The sequence below is a fragment of the Lissotriton helveticus genome, chromosome 1_1 (genome assembly GCF_964261635.1).
Source record: "Lissotriton helveticus chromosome 1_1, aLisHel1.1, whole genome shotgun sequence".
In the NCBI taxonomy this organism is placed as follows: Eukaryota; Metazoa; Chordata; class Amphibia; order Caudata; family Salamandridae; genus Lissotriton; species Lissotriton helveticus.
The window spans coordinates 2,089,902,635-2,089,926,392 of NC_136057.1; the positions used below are offsets into that span (position 1 = coordinate 2,089,902,635).

Below are 23,758 nucleotides of genomic sequence, written 5' to 3' on the forward strand. Positions count from 1 at the left end.
ATAACCAGAGCCGACCTTAGGCTAACTTTATGAACTGGAAACCCCTTATGACACAAACTTTCAAGAACATTGTGTTGCATTGCCCATCTGGTAAATTATCAAAGTTCTGGGCATCCCTTTTTAGTAAGACAAAAGGACTGACATACAGTAAAAACATCTTTGGGACAAAATGGTCTAACCAGTTGCTGTGTCTCATGAAATGCTCCCTTCGTTTAAAAGATAAATGAAAAAACACCACCCAGCTACAATTTGATTTTATGAAGGCATGGGCATGCAGTCTTGGCTTCAATGAGAATCCATGAGGCCAATTGTACTAGGTGTGAATGCTCTTAACTGAAAATGCGGAATCATTCCTAATAAGCAGACAACCATTCTCCCTACGGAAAGGTACAGAGAGTTGGTGTAGTATTCAAAGATAGCCTTTCGCTCTATTACCCTAATCCTCCCACAGCAAATACTCCAGCAAACACTCCACAGTCTCTGTTGTGTTTTTACATACCAAACATCCCCCTTTACCATTATATTTAGGCGTATATATGTCAAGAATAAAAGTTTTGTTGCTTCAGAAAACCACGTACCTGAGTTTATTGGAATGGAGAAGGAAAATATAAAGAGTTACAATAAGTATAGTGCACTGGAGTATTGGGTTTTGTAGGAAGTGTCATCCATTTTGTTCCCCCCCCCTCACCCACTCCACAGAAAATGGACCTGATTGGCTTTTGCTTAGCAGCTGTACAACTAAAACTAAATTTACACGGTCAGGTTAGACCTTGATAACTAAACATTACAGTGAGTCATTAATCACATATATTGTCAGCTGAGTTTCAGAGCTCTGCCCGGAGCTGGCCATGGATAATAAAACCTAGCTTTACCTACATTCTGGCTGGAACTTACATATTAGACTCAACTTCACCCTAACGAGTACTGTGTCTAATTGATGAGGTATTTATAAAATATATGCCACTTGTCGCTATCAAAATAAATTTGAAAAGCTACTATATATGCAAATACAAGGCAGTATCTGGTATACAAAAAGCAAACTGTAGTGATGAGATGGTATGGGGCAATGTCCTTCACCATGAGTGTGTTGAAAGGCCATAAGGATTTTATTAGCAAACCATGAAACAGATGTAAGAGCTATGAGATAAGCCCTAAAATATTTGCAGCCATCACCAATTCACAGACAGCCTAAATAGCTACCATTTAAGGCTCAGATAAAGTTAAATGCAGCAATCTTGAGGGATAAATTGCCACAAGAAATCACAGTCAAGGGTTCAATTGAAACTGTGATTTTTAGCCTGTCACTTCTTTACAGTAAGCAAAAACTCTCCATAACATTATCCCACATCTCCAAAAATCATCCTTAGGGTGAAGTTGATTACTTTCACCAGTTTCTACATTTTCTAACCTTCCTCTCTTAAACCTTCATCGGTTTCATAAAGGCAAGTAGGAGTATAGCTTTAAGGCTGCACATGAGACTATATGGTCTAACATAAACATCGTGTCCTGCATATTATTTACAAAAATGTCAATTTGTTGCAGGTTTTCTATTACTAACTCCAAGAGGCAATATTGTTATAAGGAATTTGTAAGGCAAACTGTTTCAATTGGATGATAATCCGACAATGATATTCTGGTACCACACTTCCTGTTGTAACCCCAGTGTTGTTATGCATGTTTTTAAGCCACAATTAAATGTGTGGCTTTTAGTTAGAATGATCATAAACAACAAACTCTTCAAAAAGAACCCTTCATGGATAATCAACTAGTTTAAGAGAACATAAGCTCTGTGGCTTCAGTACTGGGACAATCTTCTAGGGCATGCCAGATGCACGTTAGTATGTGAATTTAATATTGCTATTATACATGGGAATCTGAGGCATCTGTGGAAATGTTAACAAAACAAAAGATATGCTCATCAGAACATCTGCCATGTGAACACCTTTGTGAGCACACTTCTCCCTCTATTCCTGAAAATTACAAGTGTATCACATTGTGTAAAGCCTATGGGGTACATTTATCAAGCGTTCAAGCAGCGCAACGCAGCAAACCACCTCACTGCACTGTGTTGCGTGAAAGGGAAGAAGTATGCCATATTTAACATTATACAGTGCTTTCCAGTCCTTTTCTTGGGCTAGTGCACAATGTGCTGCATAGCACCTTTGCAGGCACCCTACACCATGGTGCAAGGGTTCCTGCATTGCAGACAGGATTGATTTTGTGCAGGAAGGTACACCTTCCTGCACAAAAACAAACCTCCTGTGGCAGAATGCAGCACACATAGGCAGAAGAAACAATGAGGAGAAATAAGGACATTTCTCCTTGTTACGCTTCACCTGGCGAGGTGTAGGATTTTGATACATTCCCAGGTCTGATAACTCTGGGAATGCGCCAAAATCAAAGGGTGGATGCTTGGGACACCCACTATCCACCCATGGAACTCCTTCCGGGGGTAGAGTAAAGCAACGCAGCGATCTGCTCTGCATTTCGTGCTACTCTAGATTTATCAAGCCAGGCAGAGCCACGCAAGGTGGCCTTAAGTGGCGTGATAAATCTGTCTTAGTAGTTGCATCGCCCTTGAGCCATCTTGCGTGGTGCAAGGGTTACGCAGGTCAATGATAAATCTGTCCCTAAATGCATAATGTAAACCTCACCTCTGAAACCTCTTGACCATCCCCAGTCCCAGTCCATCTGACAGATTCACAGTATTTCAATTGTGTCCCCAGAGCTCAGGTGTTTGCTGTTACAAGAAATGTAGAAGACCTGGATACAGCAAAGCGAACCCCATTACTGACACAAGGAGCTGTGCCAAACATTCTTAAGAAACATTTTGAGACAACAGGAAAGTCATCAGCAGAGGCTGCGAGCATGATGGTAATGTGACATTTTTTATTTCACATTGAAAAGAGAATCAATTGGTCATTTCAGTAAAGATAATTTAATTCTGTTTATAGTTCAAATGTTGGTTGATGTAAAAGAATAATAAATAAGCAAGGTTTCAAACTTAGTGCTAACTTTGAATCAAATACGTACTTGTCAGATCAGGGCAAAGCAGAATAATGTGTGACCAGATGTGAAACTTACTTAGAAATGAATATGGCTAAAATGCCAAACTTTACCTAATTCAATAAATGGGTTGGATTTTAAAACAAATCTAAGTCAAAGAATAACATGAAAATTAATTGCAAAAGTTGTATTGTATTCCTTTTGACTTCATGTTCACAAAATAGGGTCTACTTCTTAAGGAGTTCTATTTGCCTGCCTGTGACGGAGAGCAACAGATAAACAGACATGCACAAAAGACAGACTCAAAGATCACTAGCTAGCTATATGTACAGGAAGACAGACAAACAGAGAGAGAAAGTAATTAACCAGTATTTGCTACATAGTCACACAATGCACAGACCTAGCAAGATAATCACAATGTGCACTACATATACAAACACTAAAAACACATTTATTAATAATCATTTTTCTATGTTTAAATCAGGAAGTATCGTCTGAACTTTTGTCCAAGAGGTACGCCTACTCCGCAGAAGATAGAGATCACCACTCTGCTGCCAGAAGTACTAATGCATATCAGGCTTGTGCGAAGGCTAAAACCTTTGGCTTCCAAGTCTGCCTCGAGTACAAATCACAAAATGCTGCCTTCCTCAGAAATTCACCTCTGTACAAATTAATTGGAGAGAATGAAGCCAAGCTTATCATAAAACCAGGTACCCCTTCACAACAGTTGAGCAATTTCTTTTTAGTGTTCGGGTGCAGACTGTTGAACATAATTGATATCTGAAGATATATTATAGGTTGTATGAAATAATGTAATTACCCTTGTTGGTTACAGCTCATACAGATGCAGCTATCGAGAAACTGATGCTAGAGGTACAGGCAGGACCAAAAGCAGCATCAAAAATAATCACCATGGTAACTGTGGAGGAGAACGAAGGTGAAGAGCTTGAAGACTCTGTGGTTCAAATGAAGCTGAAGAAGATTCTGGGAATTGATGAAGAATATACGGTAGCTGGCATAATATTATACTAGCCAACTAAAGTAGTTGTTTTTAGACATGATAAATGATGTTAAATGCTTTTCTAAAAATATTAATTTCACTATAACTATAACTATTTTGAGGAACGTTTTGCCAATATCGGACAAATATATTTGCATACTTCTTTATTTTAAATTTGTATTAATTAATAGTGTGTATATCTGTTACACACTTTATTTAATAATCAGAAGAACATCATTTGAAATGACAGTGCATGGTGCATTGTGAAAAATGACTTTGGTCACACCAAACACCTTTTGACAATATATAACTGTCCAAGAAAGTGTTGTTAGACTAATAAAAACTGATGCTATTTTGCAAAGCAACTAAAAGATCTTGTATTCCTATTCTTATTCTGTTTGCAGGTTAGAAATGGAAGCTTGCTTAAAAAAAACAAGAAAAACCAGAGGAAAAACAAACATTCTAAGGAGCATAATCCGAATGTTGCTGAGGTTGCAAAGGCTGGAAAGAAGAACAGTTTATCAAGTTCATCTAGTTCCTCTTCTACCTCCTCTTCCTCCTCCTCCTCCTCCTCCTCCTCCTCATCATCATCATCATCATCATCATCATCATCCTCATCATCATCCAGCAGCCCCTCAAGAAGCATTCAGCAAAAAGATAGCAGAAATGCTAGAAAGAACAAAGGTCAAAGTAGCAGCAGTAGCAGTAGCAGCAGCAGCAGCAGCAGCAGCAGCAACAGTGCCAGTAAGAACAGAAACAAAAAGAGACAAAACAGCAGTAGCAGCAGCAGTAGCAGCAGTAGCAGCAGCAGCAGCAGCAGCAGTAGCAGCAGGAGCAGCAGGAGCAACAGAAGAAAAAGTCTCAGGCGCCATCAAACTTCTCACCATGGAAGCCAACAACAGCATCAACATAATCGCAGGAATCAATGGAGCATTAGCAGTGCAAGCAGCAGCAGCAGCAGCAGTAGCAACGAGTCCCACAGGAAACGGGTAATGTACTCGTTTCATTGTGATATGAATGATAAACTTTTGAAAAGATATAATAAAGTAGTAATTTTCAAGGATGAGTCTATTTATCTGCACCTGAGCTGACTTCATGTGCAGTCCCTATGGGGTTAACCTTGAATAAACACCCAATAGTCATACAGGAGTATAGTCAGAGAAAAAATCTAGTTCACCTAAGAGGATAGAGCAGAGCACAAAGACTGCACTGTATCATCATTCTTCATACAGTTAATTCATTTTGATTATTAGGCATTCTACACTTGTTAATTAGAGGTGTGCATTGTAATGCTTTTGTTCTTAGCTCTCACTTCAGCCTACTATGCTCCAAACACACCCCAACAATCATATCAAAACCCTTGGGCAGAGTATTGTGTCTTACATTGCGTTCTCAGCCATTGTTCACCAGTTAATGCTACTACTCCAATGCTGGATGTGGGGCGACTACACTATTTCTGTACACTTGCTTTAGTTACTACAGTAACACTTTTCTGATTAAAGATTTTTTATTCCTAGTGACATCATTAATTTCCCATATGCCCTAAAATATAGTAGGTGCTTTTAGGTCCAGATAAAATCTGAATGCTGCTTTCAGTTTCACACTCACCCTTCTCCAATATATCTATATGATTGGGCAGCTCAATAGCATGTGTATGAAGGCGCCTCCTGACCAGCATCCTCTCAGGTGATGAGCAGTGGATGACCTGCAATTCTTTCTTTTTACCTGAAGCCTCATGTGGTATACTTAGTGGAGAATCTTCAATTCAATTATTCGAAAATGTGACCTCAGTAATACTTTGCTTAGGTACATCGATGGCTCCTCCCAAGAGCTCTCATTAGTGTTGCCTATGTACTTTCCGTCTTCTTCTTCATGTTCTTTAGATCTGTCTGTGTGTTCATCTTCAGGGGGGCACATGTGTGATTTTACCTCCTTTCCATCCTGCTTTTAAACAATCTGTATGTGTTCAGCAGTGATTCCAGCTGATTACATTGCTGATAATGTATACTGACTTGAGGAAGGTTTTTAATTATACAATATTAATGCCACACACAAACCACATTTTTTACAGCAATACGGTAGCAACACTACGCAAAAAAAATCACTGTATTGTGAGAACATGTTTAAAAGATATCATTATTTTTTAAGACAGCGACCCTCCGTTAGAGTGTAGGTACAATTGCACAATACCAAATACCGTACGCTGTCGCAAAAGGTGTGTAAACACCGTGCATAATTGGATGTGACAATATATATGAAATCATGATAAAGACTCCCCCTTTAAGCCTTTTAGATGAACTAGAAACTCATTAAATAGAGGCTGTCCAGGTAAAATAAATGAATACAGACTGTCACTCATTCGACTTGATCGCTCCCTCACCTCTAATATAGAAGATCATGGCATCTTATCTGAAGAATGAAAGAATGGATGTGCACCATTTAGGTTTAAGCTAGCAGTAAAGTTGAGTTTTAAACATAAATTTACAAGTATTTCATTTCATGTGAAATATGTTTGGTAATGTGACATATTAGTGGTATTTCAAGTGATGATCAAGTACATTTTAATGTGATTCATAAAGTGTGAATCTAACTGCAATGCAACAAAACGATGTACAGGAGACAAGATAAAATATATATATAGGTGAGAATTAATAGGGCTTGTTGGAATAAGGTGAAGACGGGGATGGGGAACAAAGTAAATAGGTTTATGAAGCTAATAGTAGAATGAACGGTAAGCATGAGAGATGGGGGACTGATGGAGTGGGGGCACCTTAGATTAAATGGCAGTGGTAATAGTGAAGTGATGGAGTGCTTCTTGGAAAGATGATTCTGCAGCTCCTTCCAGAACTGGAGCAGTGACCTACTGGATTTTATTTGGGATATAGTTCCAACCTTTGGACGCAGAATAAGTGTAGGCTTTTCATCCCTACTCTTTCTTCTTGCAATTCCTCATTTGCAGCTTGGAGACTTTTCAGCTGCATGTTGTTTATGTTTTGCTAGAGGTTCTGTTCTTGGTTGCAGATGTATGGAAAGATGTTGGCAATGACAGTCTTGTAAATGATGCAGCTAGTGTTGAACATGATGCATCAGGCTTGATAATCACTTGTTTGAGCTACATGAATCGAATGTTTAGAGAAAGGGCCGACACTTCATTGTTCCCACCAAACATGTATTTTCTCATATTTTTCTCCTGCAGTCGAACCCTGACATTTATGACCTACGTTTCACCCCAGCATACAGAAGCTCAGTAAGTTGTATTCAACATAATGTGGAGTTAATATTTATGATATATAATACTTGTTTGATTTTCTCGAATTATTTGTAATGAACAGTGATATTTCTGTAATGTTAGCACCATGTTTAATACGTCATAAAAAAACTGAATGTTGGGTTTTACAGTTTTCATGTGGGAATCAAAGCCATTCCTCTAAGTTGAGCACTAAGGGTCAGATGTATGTAGGTATTTTGATGTAACAGAACGGGCCGATTCCCAGAACGAATCGGGTTGTTTGCGACCACAAAAATCCTTTAACATGTACCAAACCCTATTTTGCGATTGGATAAACCTGTTAACGAATCTCAAAATTGGTTTGCGATTTGGTATAAAGAAGGGGCGTGTTAAAGGTTCCCTTCCTAATAGCGACACTCAGTGGTGTGTATGAATATTTTGTAATGGAAATGCGGTTGCAAAACATTTGGGATCCCTTCCCCTTTGTGAATGTATGCAAAAACGTTTTTTATGAGCAGCAGTGGTCCTAAGGTTAAAGAAAACTTGTCATTTCTGTTTTTGAAATGCAACCAATTTTTCTTTAAGGAAAATGGACTGCATTTAAAAAAACATATTACTTTATTTAAAAGCAAACACAGATATGGTGGTCTGCTGGCCCCATCAGGCCACCATCCCAGTGTTTTAGCGATTCCCAATGGGTTGCACAATGCGACCTACCTCATGAATATTAATGAGGTAAGTCAATTTGTGACCCACATTTATTCCTGCCATACCTCAATCCAATCCATCATTAGCAGGAGGACAGAAAGATGACTAAAATTGTGTTTAACATAAACGCCGAAATACATGGCTACCACACTCACTGGTAAGGGTTTAGTTAGTCCTACAATCTCTAAGTAGCAGTCAGGCCTGCAATTATATTTTAAAGTTGTTTTTTAAAGTTATTGATATAACTCTTATGTATGAAACTGCATTTAAACTGTGCATTTTCATAAACTACTTTGTAATAATCCAGAATCCTAAGAAGAGAGCCTCAGGACACAGAGCCTCTTCCCAGTCCAGCTCCAGTTCTTCAAGCAGCAGCAGTAGCAGCGCCTCCAATGCCAGAAGATCTCAGAGGGTAGGTGCCGCATGAATATAGATCAGTATTACATTATTCCCCCCATGTCGGGCATCTTGGGAGGACTCCTTTTCAGATTCTGCAAATTAACAAATTACGTTAAGCCAACACTGAGGAAGTGGAGATGGAACACTCACTTACTTCTGTAAGGGGTGGGTCACAGTATCAGGACTCTGGGTGTCATCCAAACAATTACAATCTGTATTTCTGGGGTGGCCACATTTCTATAAGCAAACACATTTTATAATTAAAAATACCTACAACTCTAAAACACCTTACTTTGAAACAGGTTTTCTATGCAGTAACCCTGCAATTATGGACATTGTACCACTCTACCTCTGATAAACACCTGCTTTCAAACATGTTAATGATATGTTCAAAAGGGTTTTGACAAAAATGAACTTTCAATAAGTTGAATTGCTTCCTGCCATGGTCAAACTACCTTGTGTGACACGAAAACCGATCTGTTTGTTTGGTTGCCATATTCTAATGTGAGCTTTGCAAAAAAGATTTTAGTTTATCTCTATTTTGTCTTGAAAAATATCACATTTGGACTTGCTTCTGTTCAGCATCTGCTGTCTGGCACATCTTACTTATTACATACCTTTTACTCTGTATATATATGAATCTGCAAGTTGTCAGCCTACATTTAATAAGGCCATGTTGCCTTTTTCATATTATGATTTACAAAATGCATAATCTCGTTTTTCTGAAAGAGCAATACTGTTGGACACTTGTCTTTATTGTGCCCCTGATTGTTAATCAGTTTTCACTCTAATGCATTGCCATAGCCGTTCTCCTGCCTTCTGTTTAACAGGGACATGTTTATACTTATACATTATATTTATATCTCCTACAAAGCGCTTCGGCGCTCTGGCTGTACAGCCATAGAAAACCATCTAAAAAAGTGAACTAGGCATAAGCGTTGTGTAAAGCAAATAAAAGGATACCCGATGTTGCATTATTCGTGTTCTATACACAGTTCACAAGATGTAGGAGTCTTAGGTGGGTCATAGAAACACTGGATGCCGCCCGCTTGTTATCCAGACCATGGATTACTGTTTCGGAGGTATTCCAGACAATATGCTAATGTTCTGTATGTAATCTGTGTTCTAGATGCTGCGTTACTATTTTGTTCTTAATGCAGATAATGCATCAGCATTCTATACATACTCCAGATTATGCACTGGAGCTCTCTAAGTAATTCTTAAACAAACACAAAATCATGAGTGACAAGTTGATACATCAGTGTCCTGTACAACAGATGACCCTTTAATGATTGTTGACAAACAACATTTGCATCACCCTTCATTCTTCATGACGGGTGTAGGCCAAGGACACCTTGTAATAATTAGTGGCGAAGGCTTAGAAGCCAGGGCTTCCCACAGAAGGTGACAACTTTTGTAAAATTTGTGTAATAGCTGTTTGGAAAGAAGCCAATATGTTTGCTTTGATGGATTGTAGCAGTCCTTAGCTTCATGGATTCTCAGTATTCTGCTGTACATCATATGTGCATTCAGTTGCATTTGCATTGCAAAGTGTACACAAATTGATGAAACACATTGCAAGTCCCAACTATGGAAATCAAAAATGTTTGCACATGGCTTTTCCTTCGAGCAGATTGTCCGACGTTTAACAGAACAAAGGTGTTGTGAAGAGTTTTCAGGCCCTCATTTTAATAGCAGTTTTGCACTTTTGTCACTTGCCTCTAGCCTGCATTTATGGGAGACAACAAGCCCCCAGTGCTGGCTGTTACTGCTCAAGCTGTGAGAAATGACAACAAGAAACAAGGATACCAGGTGATCGTATACGCCGACTACCACGCCTCCAAGCCCCAGATCCAGGCCTATGCAGTGGAAATCGCAGGCTCCAGCAGATGGCGCGCTTGTGCAAATGCTGTCATTGTCAACTCTCATGAAGCACAGGTGAGGCAGCCGTATGTAGCGGGGGGGGGGGAGGGGGTATGGGGAGAGCTAACGATACAGGGAAAGTAACATCTCCTCTATATTTAATTTATCGGATTTAATATATGACATGTGTTACATTATGATTAGGCCTATCTGAAATGGGGTCAGAATTGCCAGGACTACAAAATTGCTGCAAAGGCTCAAACTGGTCACTTTGGCAGCCAACCGGGCTTGAGGCTGAAGGTGGAGTGGCCCAGAATCCCATCAAAACTAAAGTCGGCTGGAAAATGGTAACACTTCTACATTATGTAGCAATTTACTAATTGTATATATTCATAGAATGCAAGAAATGCTATATTCTGAAGTAGACACTGACAAGTGATTTCCCTTGTGACTTACACATTATCACTATAGTAGTTTTCAATTCAACTTGTATTTAAAAAAATGTTACACAAGAGGGTAAGTCTTAAGAATACACAAAATAAAACTGGGAATTCAAAATGGTATCTGTTGCAGTCCTGCAAAATAGACCAACAAATTGTACATGCTATTCAGTCCAAAGGTTCAATATGTACCCAAATTAAAACACAAATAAACCAGATGCCTAGCCATTTGGTCCATGACGTTAGTCCCCACTAACTGTACTAGCACTGCAGCTTTACCTGTAGGTTATCTTCGAGCTTATTTAGAAATTTTTCTCTTGAGCATTTTTTCAATTATCTAAATAAATTGAGGTGGAGCTTTAGGAGAACAGGGGGCATATTTACAAGGAGTTAACGCCATAAGAACATCCTTTTTGCAAAGTGCTGGTGGTGTTAAATCCGCCTTATTTACAGGGTGCAGTTAAGCCACTTAACGTAGCTTAACGCCACCTTGTAAATAATGCCGCTATTCATGCAGCACTTAGCGTGAAATGGATGTGCAATGGGTGTTGCAGCCGCCATTCCGGCGCAACACCCATTGCTTTTTGACGTTGCCCAATATTTACAAGGTATGGGGGAGCGCCAAAGATAAGACCAGGAAATACCTGGTCTTAAGCAGGTGGTACGAGTAAAATTGTTTCATTTCTCCTTGTATTTTGCTCTTTCCACATGTGCTGCATTCTGCAAAACACATGGCTAGAGCAAATCGCCTGTTAAGATTGTCTATGTGCAGGAAGGTGTACCTCAGGTGGCTCTTCTGCTGAAAACCACTGAATGGTGGTCCGGGAATCATGGGACCGCAGGTCCATAGTGGGCAGTCATAACAAGCCATTAGGGTGGTGCGACTGCTACGCTTATGTAAAGTCGCATAGTGGACCATCATATATTCAGAACCTTTAATGAAGCCTCTGCACAGCGCAAAAATTCATGCCTGGCAGGGAGTGATTGCTGCATCTGCTGGAATGTCCTCTGCTAGGAGTGTGAAGGCCAGAGCCTCTGATGACCTGGGGGGGTTGGCAGGCCACACACTACACTCTAAAGGAATCCTCAGGAATGATCTAACTCACCAGTGAGGGCACTGAATATGTGAGCCGTGCTGAAGGGCTGATGAAATGATTGCCATTAGCTATAATAGTACAGAACATGCTCTTGAATGATTGAAGGAAAGACTCCAAGTTGAAATATACAGACTGCAAAATCTCAAATTATCATAAATTACTCCCTACAAATAGATCAACTATTTTTTCATTCCCAACCCAAGCCAAACTCAGCCATTAAGGAGCATGATTAGCTTTTTAAAATGCTACTACAACACAGAGCATTATATTAATGGAAACTTTACCTCCTCAATGTATGCTTCATCTAAATGAGTAAATCAGCATAAAAAATGAATGTGTTATCATCTTTGCAGGGCTGCACAGTTTGTCCCAGGAGCTGCACTTGTGGCTGGGTTCTCAGAAAAGTTGCAGAAAAATCCTTCTAAGAAAGCAACAGTGGTCCTCTCACTAAGCTCTCCAAGAACCATTGATGCAGTTATGCAGGTTCCAAAGGTAAGTATTACAGACACTGACAGTAACACATTTCTATCTATGTAAAGGGTGGATCCATCGATTTTTAATGCCTTTTTATAATTTCTCTGCAGCTCACACTTTATTACAGATCCATTCAGCTTCCAGTTGCGATCCCTGCTGCTCACCCTACACAGATCTCAGCCCTTCAGTCCCCCAGCTGGAATATTTTCACTGAAGCCCCTGAGTACCTGCTGGACAACCTAAGAGGTAAACAATTGCCAGTACTTTTATCGAAATATTCCTTTGAACTCAAATGCACAAATATTTTAAGGACACACTTGCTGTTTGTCTGGAATTTAATTCACATCGGAACATAATACACATTTATGTTAAAAACCTTAAAATATAAAATTGCAAAATGTAGAATATATGCATTTTCTCCTATTTATAAATGACTTAGCACAAATCCCAATAAAACCTGCTGCAGCTTCATACTTTAAGTATAATTATTTAAACATATAGGTTTCTAATCTTATAAACACTCAAATATCCAGCACTCCAATAATATATACTCATACCACGGTCCAGGCATGAGTTTTTTTAATTTTTTTGGAAAACCTTTATTAATCAACCAGTTACAGGCATGGGCCTACAACCACCAGGGCTGGCCGCTAATCAATTTCATTTCAACCAAGCAATTAGAACCAAACATGGCCTCCCGGGAGGCGAACACAGTATGACTACAATTAAAACTGGCAGCATGGCATACTATACGAGTAACAGGATAATAAAGGTTCCATTTTATAATATAAAGATAGAAGGATCAGGTGCCGTACAATATCACAAAGGTGCATAAAGGGCAGGCAAAACAGTAGGAGGTCCACAGTTAATTCGATATTATTCAAAACCATGGCGCTTAGGCATACGAATCAGGATAAACAAGCATACAATCAATGTTCGCGCCAGTGGAGCGCCCGCCCAATGGTACTGAAGTACCGTGAAAGTGTAGGCACAGATAAAAAGTCGACAATTGACAAAAGAATAGACCCACTACGCTGACCCGAAAAAGAGGAAACAAAAGAAAAGGCGAAGAAAGATAAGAAGAAAAAAAAGGCCATTGAAACAAATAATAAAAACAAACTCCCCCCCTCCAACCCCCCACCCTGCACCCCTGCAGTTGACTACGGCCTACCCCCCTAGCAGCGTGCCTGTCGCCCCGTAAATGAACCCAAAATATAGAAGAACAAAAGGGAAAAAGGAAAAGAGAATGAAAGAAGGGACTAAGACCCTACCCAAAAGGGGAGAAATGGAGGAGGACTATGTCAAACGCACTCCCGGACTCTCCCCCCCGTCTCAACGAAAAATCCCCCGCCATGATAACACGATCAAGCAGACCACAATGAAACAGTACATCAGAGGAAACTAGAAATCCCGCCCCGGACTCCGGTAACCAAAGAAAGCAGTCCCGTTACCAACAGATCAAAATTGTGAAACCTCAAACAACAGTCTCAACCTTGGCCCCGTCGAGCAAATTCGCTGATCCCCTCCGATAAAGAGAGCCCCACCGTAAAATTGTCAAAGGTCAAACAGAAGTTGTCGAACCATAGTCTATAAGTCGAAGTAAGGATGGCAAGTCCCAAAGTAGACGCTCGAGTCCAATGAAGCCTCTTCCCGACTCTAAGACCAGGCACTATCCCATCCGCCATCTTGATGGACCCGCAGGGAAGGGGATGCGACACAGTCCCACACAGATCACAATTACGAGCAAGCGTCTCCAAATCGGGAAAAGCAGTGAAATGTTCCGCCAATTGCAGTTCCAAAGATTTCAACTTTGAAGGTGTATCGCCGATCTCCACATGTTCGAACCGTTCCGCTTCTGTAGGAGCATGGAAAACTACAAGCACCGGGTCAAATTGCACCGCTGGGGTAGCAATAGGGGAAGGAACTGGCCACCGGGTCTTGGGCAGCACATCAGAGTCCGGTCCCGATCCTCTGATTCTGTCCGCCGCCGACATCAGATTCCAGGCCTGGGTCTTCACAGTCGCCTGAAGTGCCTCAAGGGCCGCCATCACTGACCGCAATGACGGGCCGCACTGAGCCCGCTCCGCCGGGCATTGCATAGCATCAAGCATATTGACCCCCACGGAGAGGCGCCTTCCCCGGGGTAAGATTAGGCGGAGCAGGAATGAACCGTGAGGGACCGATCATCAATAGGCGTTAGTGCGAACCAAGTCTCCGATCCGACGGCACTGGCGCTACGTACGCCAGGCCCCCGGGTCTCGGACCCCCACACACACCAACTCGGGCGTCACTCGTCACCTCACCTCCGGTACAGTTCCAGGCAGCAGACCGGCAGCAAAGCAATCAGAAAGATGTCGGAAGTTCCATGGACCGGACCCAGCCGCTCTCTCCGGTCCGCTGTTGTTCAACTCGGACCCGGCTAGACCAACACTGGAGACCCCGGCTTCCAGTCTGGGCTAGGCCTCAAATTAAACCTCGACATAACTCCTCTCCACCATGTTGGAAAATTCTCGGGATTGCACCATCAGTCCGCAGAATAGTTCATGCACCCAGATATGGAGCGAGAAATCAGGACATATGACAGGATCTTCGAGCGAAAGACGGGGGTCGGCGGAGCCGGGAGGCTATGCGGCCATCCTGCTTGCTGTCGTAGCTCCTCCCCCAGGCATGAGTTTTGAAATTGGCAATAGATACAGGATTTTAATAAGGCCTGTTCTAATCCATGCAACCATGACTTTACATTTGCAAAATAATTGTGTAGCATAAAGAAGGAAATGTGCACTCATTTTGCTGACGTGAGCATTAATAAAATAAGGTTTGCACAAAGATGCACTTGGTGTTGATGATGGGGCAATTGTTTAAACATGGATGCCAGTTAGTAGTGCCAGCAGTTACCCTTGGCTTTACCTTTGGTAACCTTGATCTCAGGCATCATGAAGTCAGAGGCAGGAATATCACATAGGCTAAGTTCTGACATTTCCGTTCCTCATCAGCAAATAGGAGGCTGTTGAGGAGAAGGGGGTCTATTCAGCAACATCAAGCTTTAAAAAAAGTGTCCTATCACTTCCAGTACCCAGTATATTATTGTTAATCAATGCCCTGTTTTTAGAGTTTAAGGTTTTTCTTATGATAAGGTATGATAAGGTATCCAAATATAATTATTTGAGTTTTTGTTTAATTTTTCTTAGGTCGCTGCACGGTTTCCAAAGACACAATCACCACCTTCAATGATGTCGCTTTTAACTACTCGATGCCCAGAAGCTGCTACCATGTCCTGGTCCAAGACTGTAGCCCTGATCTGAACTTCCTGGTGATGGTGAAGAAAGTGGAAGAGTCTTCCGAGCAAAAGGCCATCAATGTCAAACTTGGCAGCTAGTGAGTATTTTCATTCTTACAAGCTGATTGTTGAAAAGTGTGTATATGTGATTTTCATCTCTAAAAATAAGTAGAAATGTGTTCCTTGTGTGTGACATGATCATCTAATGATATTTATGATTAAACAGATTGCAGAAGTGGTTGACTCTATGGTTACCATCACGTTGTATGCTATATAGATTTATACTTAGATTATTGTGCTGAGCTATTCAAACATCCATTTCTTCTTTACACAATTGATGGCCTCTGTGGACTTCGATGATGCTTTAAATCTAGCACTGAAATGAACGTGTTTACTTCATAAAAATGGCAGCTCTCATTTTGCACTCCATGATGCATTTGTTCATCAATATCACACGCAAGATAGCTAGTGCAAGTGAAGTTACATAGGTATCAGTGTGGGGAAATGTGCTATGACATAAGTGTACTTAGTAAGGTTGTATTCCACAATATCACAGAAAAAATTCCCATCATACAAACATTTTCTTTCCTAAATATTGACAATCAAAATCAAATCAATATAAAAAATCAAAATCCCACTTCCTCATCCTTGAACCGTTAATATCCGTTAATATATATAATGGTATAGTAAATCAATACTTTCTTTCATTTACTTTTCTTCACAATATTTTGTTAGTTGATATGTTGTCCATGATATTTATGCAGGATGACCTTTCAAGCACTATATTCTAATAGTATAACATGCAGGAATTCGCAGAAATGTAATCTCAGAAATTCCTAGATGTTCCTTTTTACTGCAAGCTCAAGTAATCGAAATAGCTTCATAAACAGAAGACCCTTACATATGTAGCAAGTCTTGTAGGTGAGAATGCAAAAAAATCAACTTGCAGAGATCATAGGTCAATCATGTCAAACTGTCAATGTAGAACCATTCCCACCTTAATATTGAACTAGGATTAGCAATTAAAAATAAGAATAACCAAATCGCTATTTAAGGGAAAATAAGGCACCATTCAGTTACAAGTCTTGTGAACAACTTTCAGTTACAAGCTTCTGACACTATCTTTCAGTCTGAGGACAAATAGCTCGGGATGAGAACCTAAAGATATGAAAACCAGAATTCCTCTCAGCCAGTGAGCAACAAAGATCAACTGACTAGTGTTGCAGAAGGAATATTATTCATTTACCTACTCAGAATGAAAGCCAATGGTCATGGTCATTTGTGGCATTCCAGGGGAATTGACCCCTGGAAGTTAGCAAACTCTTATCTTGAAAGCCCAACGAAGGGGCTGATTACAACGGATGGGAGACCACCACCACAGACCGGCTGTCGGTGGCGGTCTCTCAGCTATTTTAATCATTAATCAAGTTTACCGCCCGCCACATTTTGATGGCGGGCAGCTGTGTGGAGGTCTCAGGTTTCTGGCATGGACTGTGAGGGGCAGGGGGCTGCGGAGGGTGGTGGGTCCCTTCCCCTCAATCCATGGACACAGGCTCCTATGGTGCCCCCTATATATATTTGCACCATGTGGCTTGCACTGCATGGTGCCTGCCACATAGTGCAGGGATATGTGTGGGGTCTCTGTTTTATACTGTGGCGAGTGCTGCAGATCCAGAGCACGCTGCAATACAAAAATTGTCAATGCGGCTGCCTCAGTGGCAGTCGCATTATAATTAGCCCTGTGGGACAGCCGCATTGTAGGCGGGCGGTACACATCCCCGATACGATGGCAGATGGACTGAAGTCTGTCCACCATTGTAATCAACCTCTATGACACTTTTGTGTATACTCTGCTTTATTCAGAAATGCACCTTATTATGCAGTGCTAAAACTTTTGGTGCTAAGGGATTAAAATGTTATGGCTAGTTATGTCACGCTGAGTTATATTGATTTTATTTGTAGAGAACAGATTCACCAAATAATTTTTTGCTGTGAAATGAGAGAAATTATGCTTGCTGAACGCTAAGTGAAAAATTCAGTTTTACAATGTCAGGTCTGCAATTCACATGACAAGATTAGTTTCTGCTCAAAGACTGAGGGACACAGGATTCAAAAACCTTGAAGGACATAAAGAAAAATTGTGCCCTCCAGTTCTGGCTTTAAACAGTTTAGGAATACTTAGCCTGTTATCTGAGGAGGAGCTTTGCTTGCGGTCAGGGCAATATCTTACCACTCGCTGAGCTACACATGTATGAAAATAGCTATAAAAGATTTAAAAGTGATGTAGAGTATCTTACAGTGGATCCTTTAGCTAACGATAAACCAGTGCAGCCCTTAAAGCAGACGGTCGGTGGGTGCAAATCCTCAAAATCAGACTTGCAGCTGCATTTTGCACAACTTGCAGTCTCTTCAAGTAAAGATTCTTAAATTTAAAAAAATGAAGAGACCACCGATGTAATAAAAACTGAACAGAGTTAATGAGCTATCAGTTTTGACTCCCAGACTTTCCACTACTGGGAAAGGAGTGAAGAGATCTCGCACTTAAAGAGGCCAAAAAGAGTCCAGCTACAGGTAAGATTTCCCATCAATTACTAAAACCTCAGTTATTTTAGTATTCCGTTTAAGCCTATGTTTCCTATCTAATTCTAAATAAAAAGGCTTTAAAGGCCTTGTGGGAAGAATAACAATTACCTAATCCAGGAGGAAATGTTAAGTGGCCTGTAAACATATACATTTCTAAGCCCATTCTGGGTAAAGCAAGAAGAGTAAATTCTATATTGAACAAGTGAGGGGATAATGTTGATCCCTGTGGTACCCCATGCCAATGTTACTGTTTGATATTGCCTAGTAAGAAAAAACTAGATCCAATTAATTTCACTCCCCTCTGAGCCTTCTCTAATGATATGGTTGAGTACGATAATATGATCAGCTATATGAAATGCTGCAAATAGGTCCAGGAAGATTGAGGCATTGAAGTGTCTCTGATCCAAGTCCCTTTGTAGGTCATCTAAAATAGATAACAGAACATATTCAGTAATATGTGGTAGGTGAAAGCCAGCTTGTGAATCATCTAAGAGTTGTGTCTCTTGTAAATGAGTACATAGAATACTTTCCACATATTTTTTGTGGTTTTGGCAATAATTGTGTAAAGTGAAATTGGATGATACGCTTTGTGTCTGATGAGTCACTGACTGTATTTTTTTACTTTGCAACAAAAATTCCTTCTTTAAGGGTGATAGGAACTAATCCTTGTTCAAGTGGAGAATTTAATTAAACAGACAAAGGCCCAGGTTTAGTGCTGGGTAATTGATCAACAAGGTTCCAATGGGGTGCCTGGTTTTGCTTTGGCAGTTATAGAGAGTAGGTCTTCCCTAGTCATCTGGACTGAAGAAAGATACATTCTCAGAACAGAATTCTAGGTTGGGGAGGAAGGGAAAAAACCTCTGTAAATATCTAGACTGAAGCTGGCAATGTTTTCCACAAATATGAAGTAAGTTGCTTTCAAAAGACTTGTGCTGGAATCATGCAAGAGGATGTTTTAGAAATGTCAAAGTGCTCCTCCACAATCAAAAAGGTTCCTTTCTGCTTATTTGAAGAGTCACTGATTAATTTTTATTTTATTTTGTCTGACCCCCAAAAATATTTCTTTTGTATGGAGCTAACCCTTTTCTAAACTCTTCCTTATCGTGATCATAGAATAATCCCCTCCATTTGCGTTGTAGCTTGTGGGGTTTGACTTCGTCCTGTGCTAAATCATAGGAGTACTATGGAGCAGTAACTCATTTAGAAGTCAAAGGGGCATGGTTGTCAAAGGGGCATGGTTATCAAATGCCTTTATAAACCACAATGATTCAGAAAAGGGGGTGGTGATGAACAGAGTGCCTGAATTAAGCAGACCACTCTTACCCAGTCCAAAGATCAGGGTTTGATCCATCACCGTTTTTTAGCTCACTGCACCATCCCAGCTCAGAACTTGGCTATATGCAAATTAGTCTGTTCCTGTCCCAGTGCATGATGGGAACAGGGCAAACCAAACTACCAAGCCAATTCTTATACTGGGAAGGAAACAAGCTTCTGGGGACCGGTTTCTGCCATTTCAGGCGTCGTCGGCCCGGCTTGCTTGAATCCTGATGGTGCAATGAGCAAGAGACTCACATCTGAGTATACCCTTCCACGGTTATGGTGGACAAAATGATTCAGAAAAGGGGGTGGTGATGAACAGAGTGCCTGAATTAAGCAGACCACTCTTACCCAGTCCAAAGATCAGGGCTTGATCCATCACCGTTTTTTTGCTCACTGCACCATCCCAGCTCAGAACTTGGCTATATGCAAATTAGTCTGTTCCTGTCCCAGTGCATGATGGGAACAGGGCAAACCAAACTACCAAGCCAATTCTTATACTGGGAAGGAAAGAAGCTTCCGGGGACCGGTTTCTGCCATTTCAGGCGTCGTCGGCCCGGCTTGCTTGAATCCTGATGGTGCAATGAGCAAGGGACTCACATCTGAGTATACCCTTCCACGCTTATGGTGGACAAAATGATTCAGAAAAGGGGGTGGTGATGAACAGAGTGCCTGAATTAAGCAGACCACTCTTACCCAGTCCAAAGATCAGGGCTTGATCCATCACCGTTTTTTAGCTCACTGCACCATCCCAGCTCAGAACTTGGCTATATGCAAATTAGTCTGTTCCTGTCCCAGTGCATGATGGGAACAGGGCAAACCAAACTACCAAGCCAATTCTTATACTGGGAAGGAAACAAGCTTCTGGGAACCGGTTTCTGCCATTTCAGGCGTCGTCGGCCCGGCTTGCTTGAATCCTGATGGTGCAATGAGCAAGGGACTCACATCTGAGTATACCCTTCCACGCTTATGGTGGACAAAATGATTCAGAAAAGGGGGTGGTGATGAACAGAGTGCCTGAATTAAGCGGACCACTCTTACCCAGTCCAAAGATCAGGGCTTGATCCATCACCGTTTTTTAGCTCACTGCACCATCCCAGCTCAGAACTTGGCTATGTGCAAATTAGTCTGTTCCTGTCCCAGTGCATGATGGGAACAGGGCAAACCAAACTACCAAGCTAATTCTTATATTGGGAAGGAAACAAGCTTCCGGGGACCGGTTTCTGCCATTTCAGGCGTCGTCGGCCCGGCTTGCTTGAATCCTGATGGTGCAATGAGCAAGGGACTCACATCTGAGTATACCCTTCCACGCTTATGGTGGACAAAATGATTCAGAAAAGGGGGTGGTGATGAACAGAGTGCCTGAATTAAGCAGACCACTCTTACCCAGTCCAAAGATCAGGGCTTGATCCATCACCATTTTTTAGCTCACTGCACCATCCCAGCTCAGAACCTGGCTATATGCAAATTAGTCTGTTCCTGTCCCAGTGCATGATGGGAACAGGGCAAACCAAACTACCAAGCCAATTCTTATACTGGGAAGGAAACAAGCTTCCGGGGACCGGTTTCTGCCATTTCAGGCGTCGTCGGCCCGGCTTGCTTGAATCCTGATGGTGCAATGAGCAAGGGACTCACATCTGAGTATACCCTTCCACGCTTATGGTGGACAAAATGATTCAGAAAAGGGGGTGGTGATGAACAGAGTGCCTGAATTAAGCAGACCACTCTTACCCAGTCCAAAGATCAGGGCTTGATCCATCACCGTTTTTAGCTCACTGCACCATCCCAGCTCAGAACTTGGCTATATGCAAATTAGTCTGTTCCTGTCCCAGTGCATGATGGGAACAGGGCAAACCAAACTACCAAGCCAATTCTTATACTGGGAAGGAAACAAGCTTCTGGGGACCGGTTTCTGCCATTTCAGGCGTCGTCGGCCCGGCTTGCTTGAATCCTGATGGTGCAATGAGCAAGGGACTCACATCTGAGTATACCCTTCCACGCTTATGGTGGACAAAATGATTCAGAAAAGGGGGTGGTGATGAACAGAGTGCCTGAATTAAGCAGACCACTCTTACCCAGTCCAAAGATCAGGGCTTGATCCATCACCGTTTTTTAGCTCACTGCACCATCCCAGCTCAGTACTTGGCTATCTGCAAATTAGTCTGTTCCTGTCCCAGTGCATGATGGGAACAGGGCAAACCAAACTACCAAGCTAATTCTTATATTGGGAAGGAAACAAGCTTCCGGGGACCGGTTTCTGCCATTTCAGGCGTCGTCGGCCCGGCTTGCTTGAATCCTGATGGTGCAATGAGCAAGGGACTCACATCTGAGTATACCCTTCCACGCTTATGGTGGACAAAATGATTCAGAAAAGGGGGTGGTGATGAACAGAGTGCCTGAATTAAGCAGACCACTCTTACCCAGTCCAAAGATCAGGGCTTGATCCATCACCATTTTTTAGCTCACTGCACCATCCCAGCTCAGAACTTGGCTATATGCAAATTAGTCTGTTCCTGTCCCAGTGCATGATGGGAACAGGGCAAACCAAACTACCAAGCCAATTCTTATACTGGGAAGGAAAGAAGCTTCCGGGGACCGGTTTCTGCCATTTCAGGCGTCGTCGGCCCGGCTTGCTTGAATCCTGATGGTGCAATGAGCAAGGGACTCACATCTGAGTATACCCTTCCACGCTTATGGTGGACAAAATGATTCAGAAAAGGGGGTGGTGATGAACAGAGTGCCTGAATTAAGCAGACCACTCTTACCCAGTCCAAAGATCAGGGCTTGATCCATCACCGTTTTTTAGCTCACTGCACCATCCCAGCTCAGAACTTGGCTATATGCAAATTAGTCTGTTCCTGTCCCAGTGTATGATGGGAACAGGGCAAACCAAACTACCAAGCCAATTCTTATACTGGGAAGGAAACATGCTTCCGGGGACGGTTTCTGCCATTTCAGGCATCGTCGGCCCGGATTGCTTGAATCCTGATGGTGCAATGAGCAAGGGACTCACATCTGAGTATACCCTTCCATGCTTATGGTGGACAAAATGATTCAGAAAAGGGGGTGGTGATGAACAGAGTGCCTGAATTAAGCAGACCACTCTTACCCAGTCCAAAGATCAGGGCTTGATCCATCACCGTTTTTTAGCTCACTGCACCATCCCAGCTCAGAACTTGGCTATATGCAAATTAGTCTGTTCCTGTCCCAGTGCATGATGGGAACAGGGCAAACCAAACTACCAAGCCAATTCTTATACTGGGAAGGAAACAAGCTTCCGGGGACCGGTTTCTGCCATTTCAGGCGTCGTCGGCCCGGCTTGCTTGAATCCTGATGGTGCAATGAGCAAGGGACTCACATCTGAGTTCACCCTTCCACGCTTATGGTGGTCAAATTGATTCAGAAAAGGGGGTGGTGATGAACAGAGTGCCTGAATTAAGCAGACCACTCTTACCCAGTCCAAAGATCAGGGCTTGATCCATCACCGTTTTTTAGCTCACTGCACCATCCCAGCTCAGAACTTGGCTATGTGCAAATTAGTCTGTTCCTGTCCCAGTGCATGATGGGAACAGGGCAAACCAAACTAACAAGCCAATTCTTATACTGGGAAGGAAACAAGCTTCCGGGGACCGGTTTCTGCCGTTTCAGGCGTCGTCGGCCCGGCTTGCTTGAATCCTGATGGTGCAATGAGCAAGAGACTCACATCTGAGTATACCCTTCCACGCTTATGGTGGACAAAATGATTCAGAAAAGGGGGTGGTGATGAACAGAGTTCCTGAATTAAGCAGACCACTCTTACCCAGTCCAAAGATCAGGGCTTGATCCATCACCGTTTTTTTGCTCACTGCACCATCCCAGCTCAGAACTTGGCTATATGCAAATTAGTCTGTTCCTGTCCCAGTGCATGATGGGAACAGGGCAAACCAAACTACCAAGCCAATTCTTATACTGAGAAGGAAACAAGCTTCTGGGGACCGGTTTCTGCCATTTCAGGCGTCGTCGGCCCGGCTTGCTTGAATCCTGATGGTGCAATGAGCAAGGGACTCACATCTGAGTATACCCTTCCACGCTTATGGTGGACAAAATGATTCAGAAAAGGGGGTGGTGATGAACAGAGTGCCTGAATTAAGCAGACCACTCTTACCCAGTCCAAAGATCAGGGCTTGATCCATCACCGTTTTTTAGCTCACTGCACCATCCCAGCTCAGAACTTGGCTATATGCAAATTAGTCTGTTCCTGTCCCAGTGCATGATGGGAACAGGGCAAACCAAACTACCAAGCCAATTCTTATACTGGGAAGGAAACAAGCTTCCGGGGACCGGTTTCTGCCATTTCAGGCGTCGTCGGCCCGGCTTGCTTGAATC

General features: G+C 42.0%; 1 protein-coding gene across 1 annotated transcript in view; it reads left to right on the forward strand.

Moving 5' to 3' along the window:
* The window catches only part of LOC144756145 (vitellogenin-A2-like), a 69,504-nt gene that overhangs the window by 36,655 nt on the left and 9,091 nt on the right, over positions 1-23,758 (forward strand). The window contains exons 20-30 of the mRNA XM_078645723.1: positions 2,727-2,874; positions 3,491-3,716; positions 3,842-4,014; positions 4,411-4,995; positions 7,203-7,253; positions 8,251-8,355; positions 10,068-10,280; positions 10,410-10,552; positions 12,096-12,234; positions 12,327-12,462; positions 15,405-15,591. Of these exons, the coding sequence (XP_078501849.1) occupies positions 2,727-2,874; positions 3,491-3,716; positions 3,842-4,014; positions 4,411-4,995; positions 7,203-7,253; positions 8,251-8,355; positions 10,068-10,280; positions 10,410-10,552; positions 12,096-12,234; positions 12,327-12,462; positions 15,405-15,591 (2,106 nt within the window). The remainder of the gene's footprint in view (positions 1-2,726; positions 2,875-3,490; positions 3,717-3,841; positions 4,015-4,410; positions 4,996-7,202; positions 7,254-8,250; positions 8,356-10,067; positions 10,281-10,409; positions 10,553-12,095; positions 12,235-12,326; positions 12,463-15,404; positions 15,592-23,758) is intronic.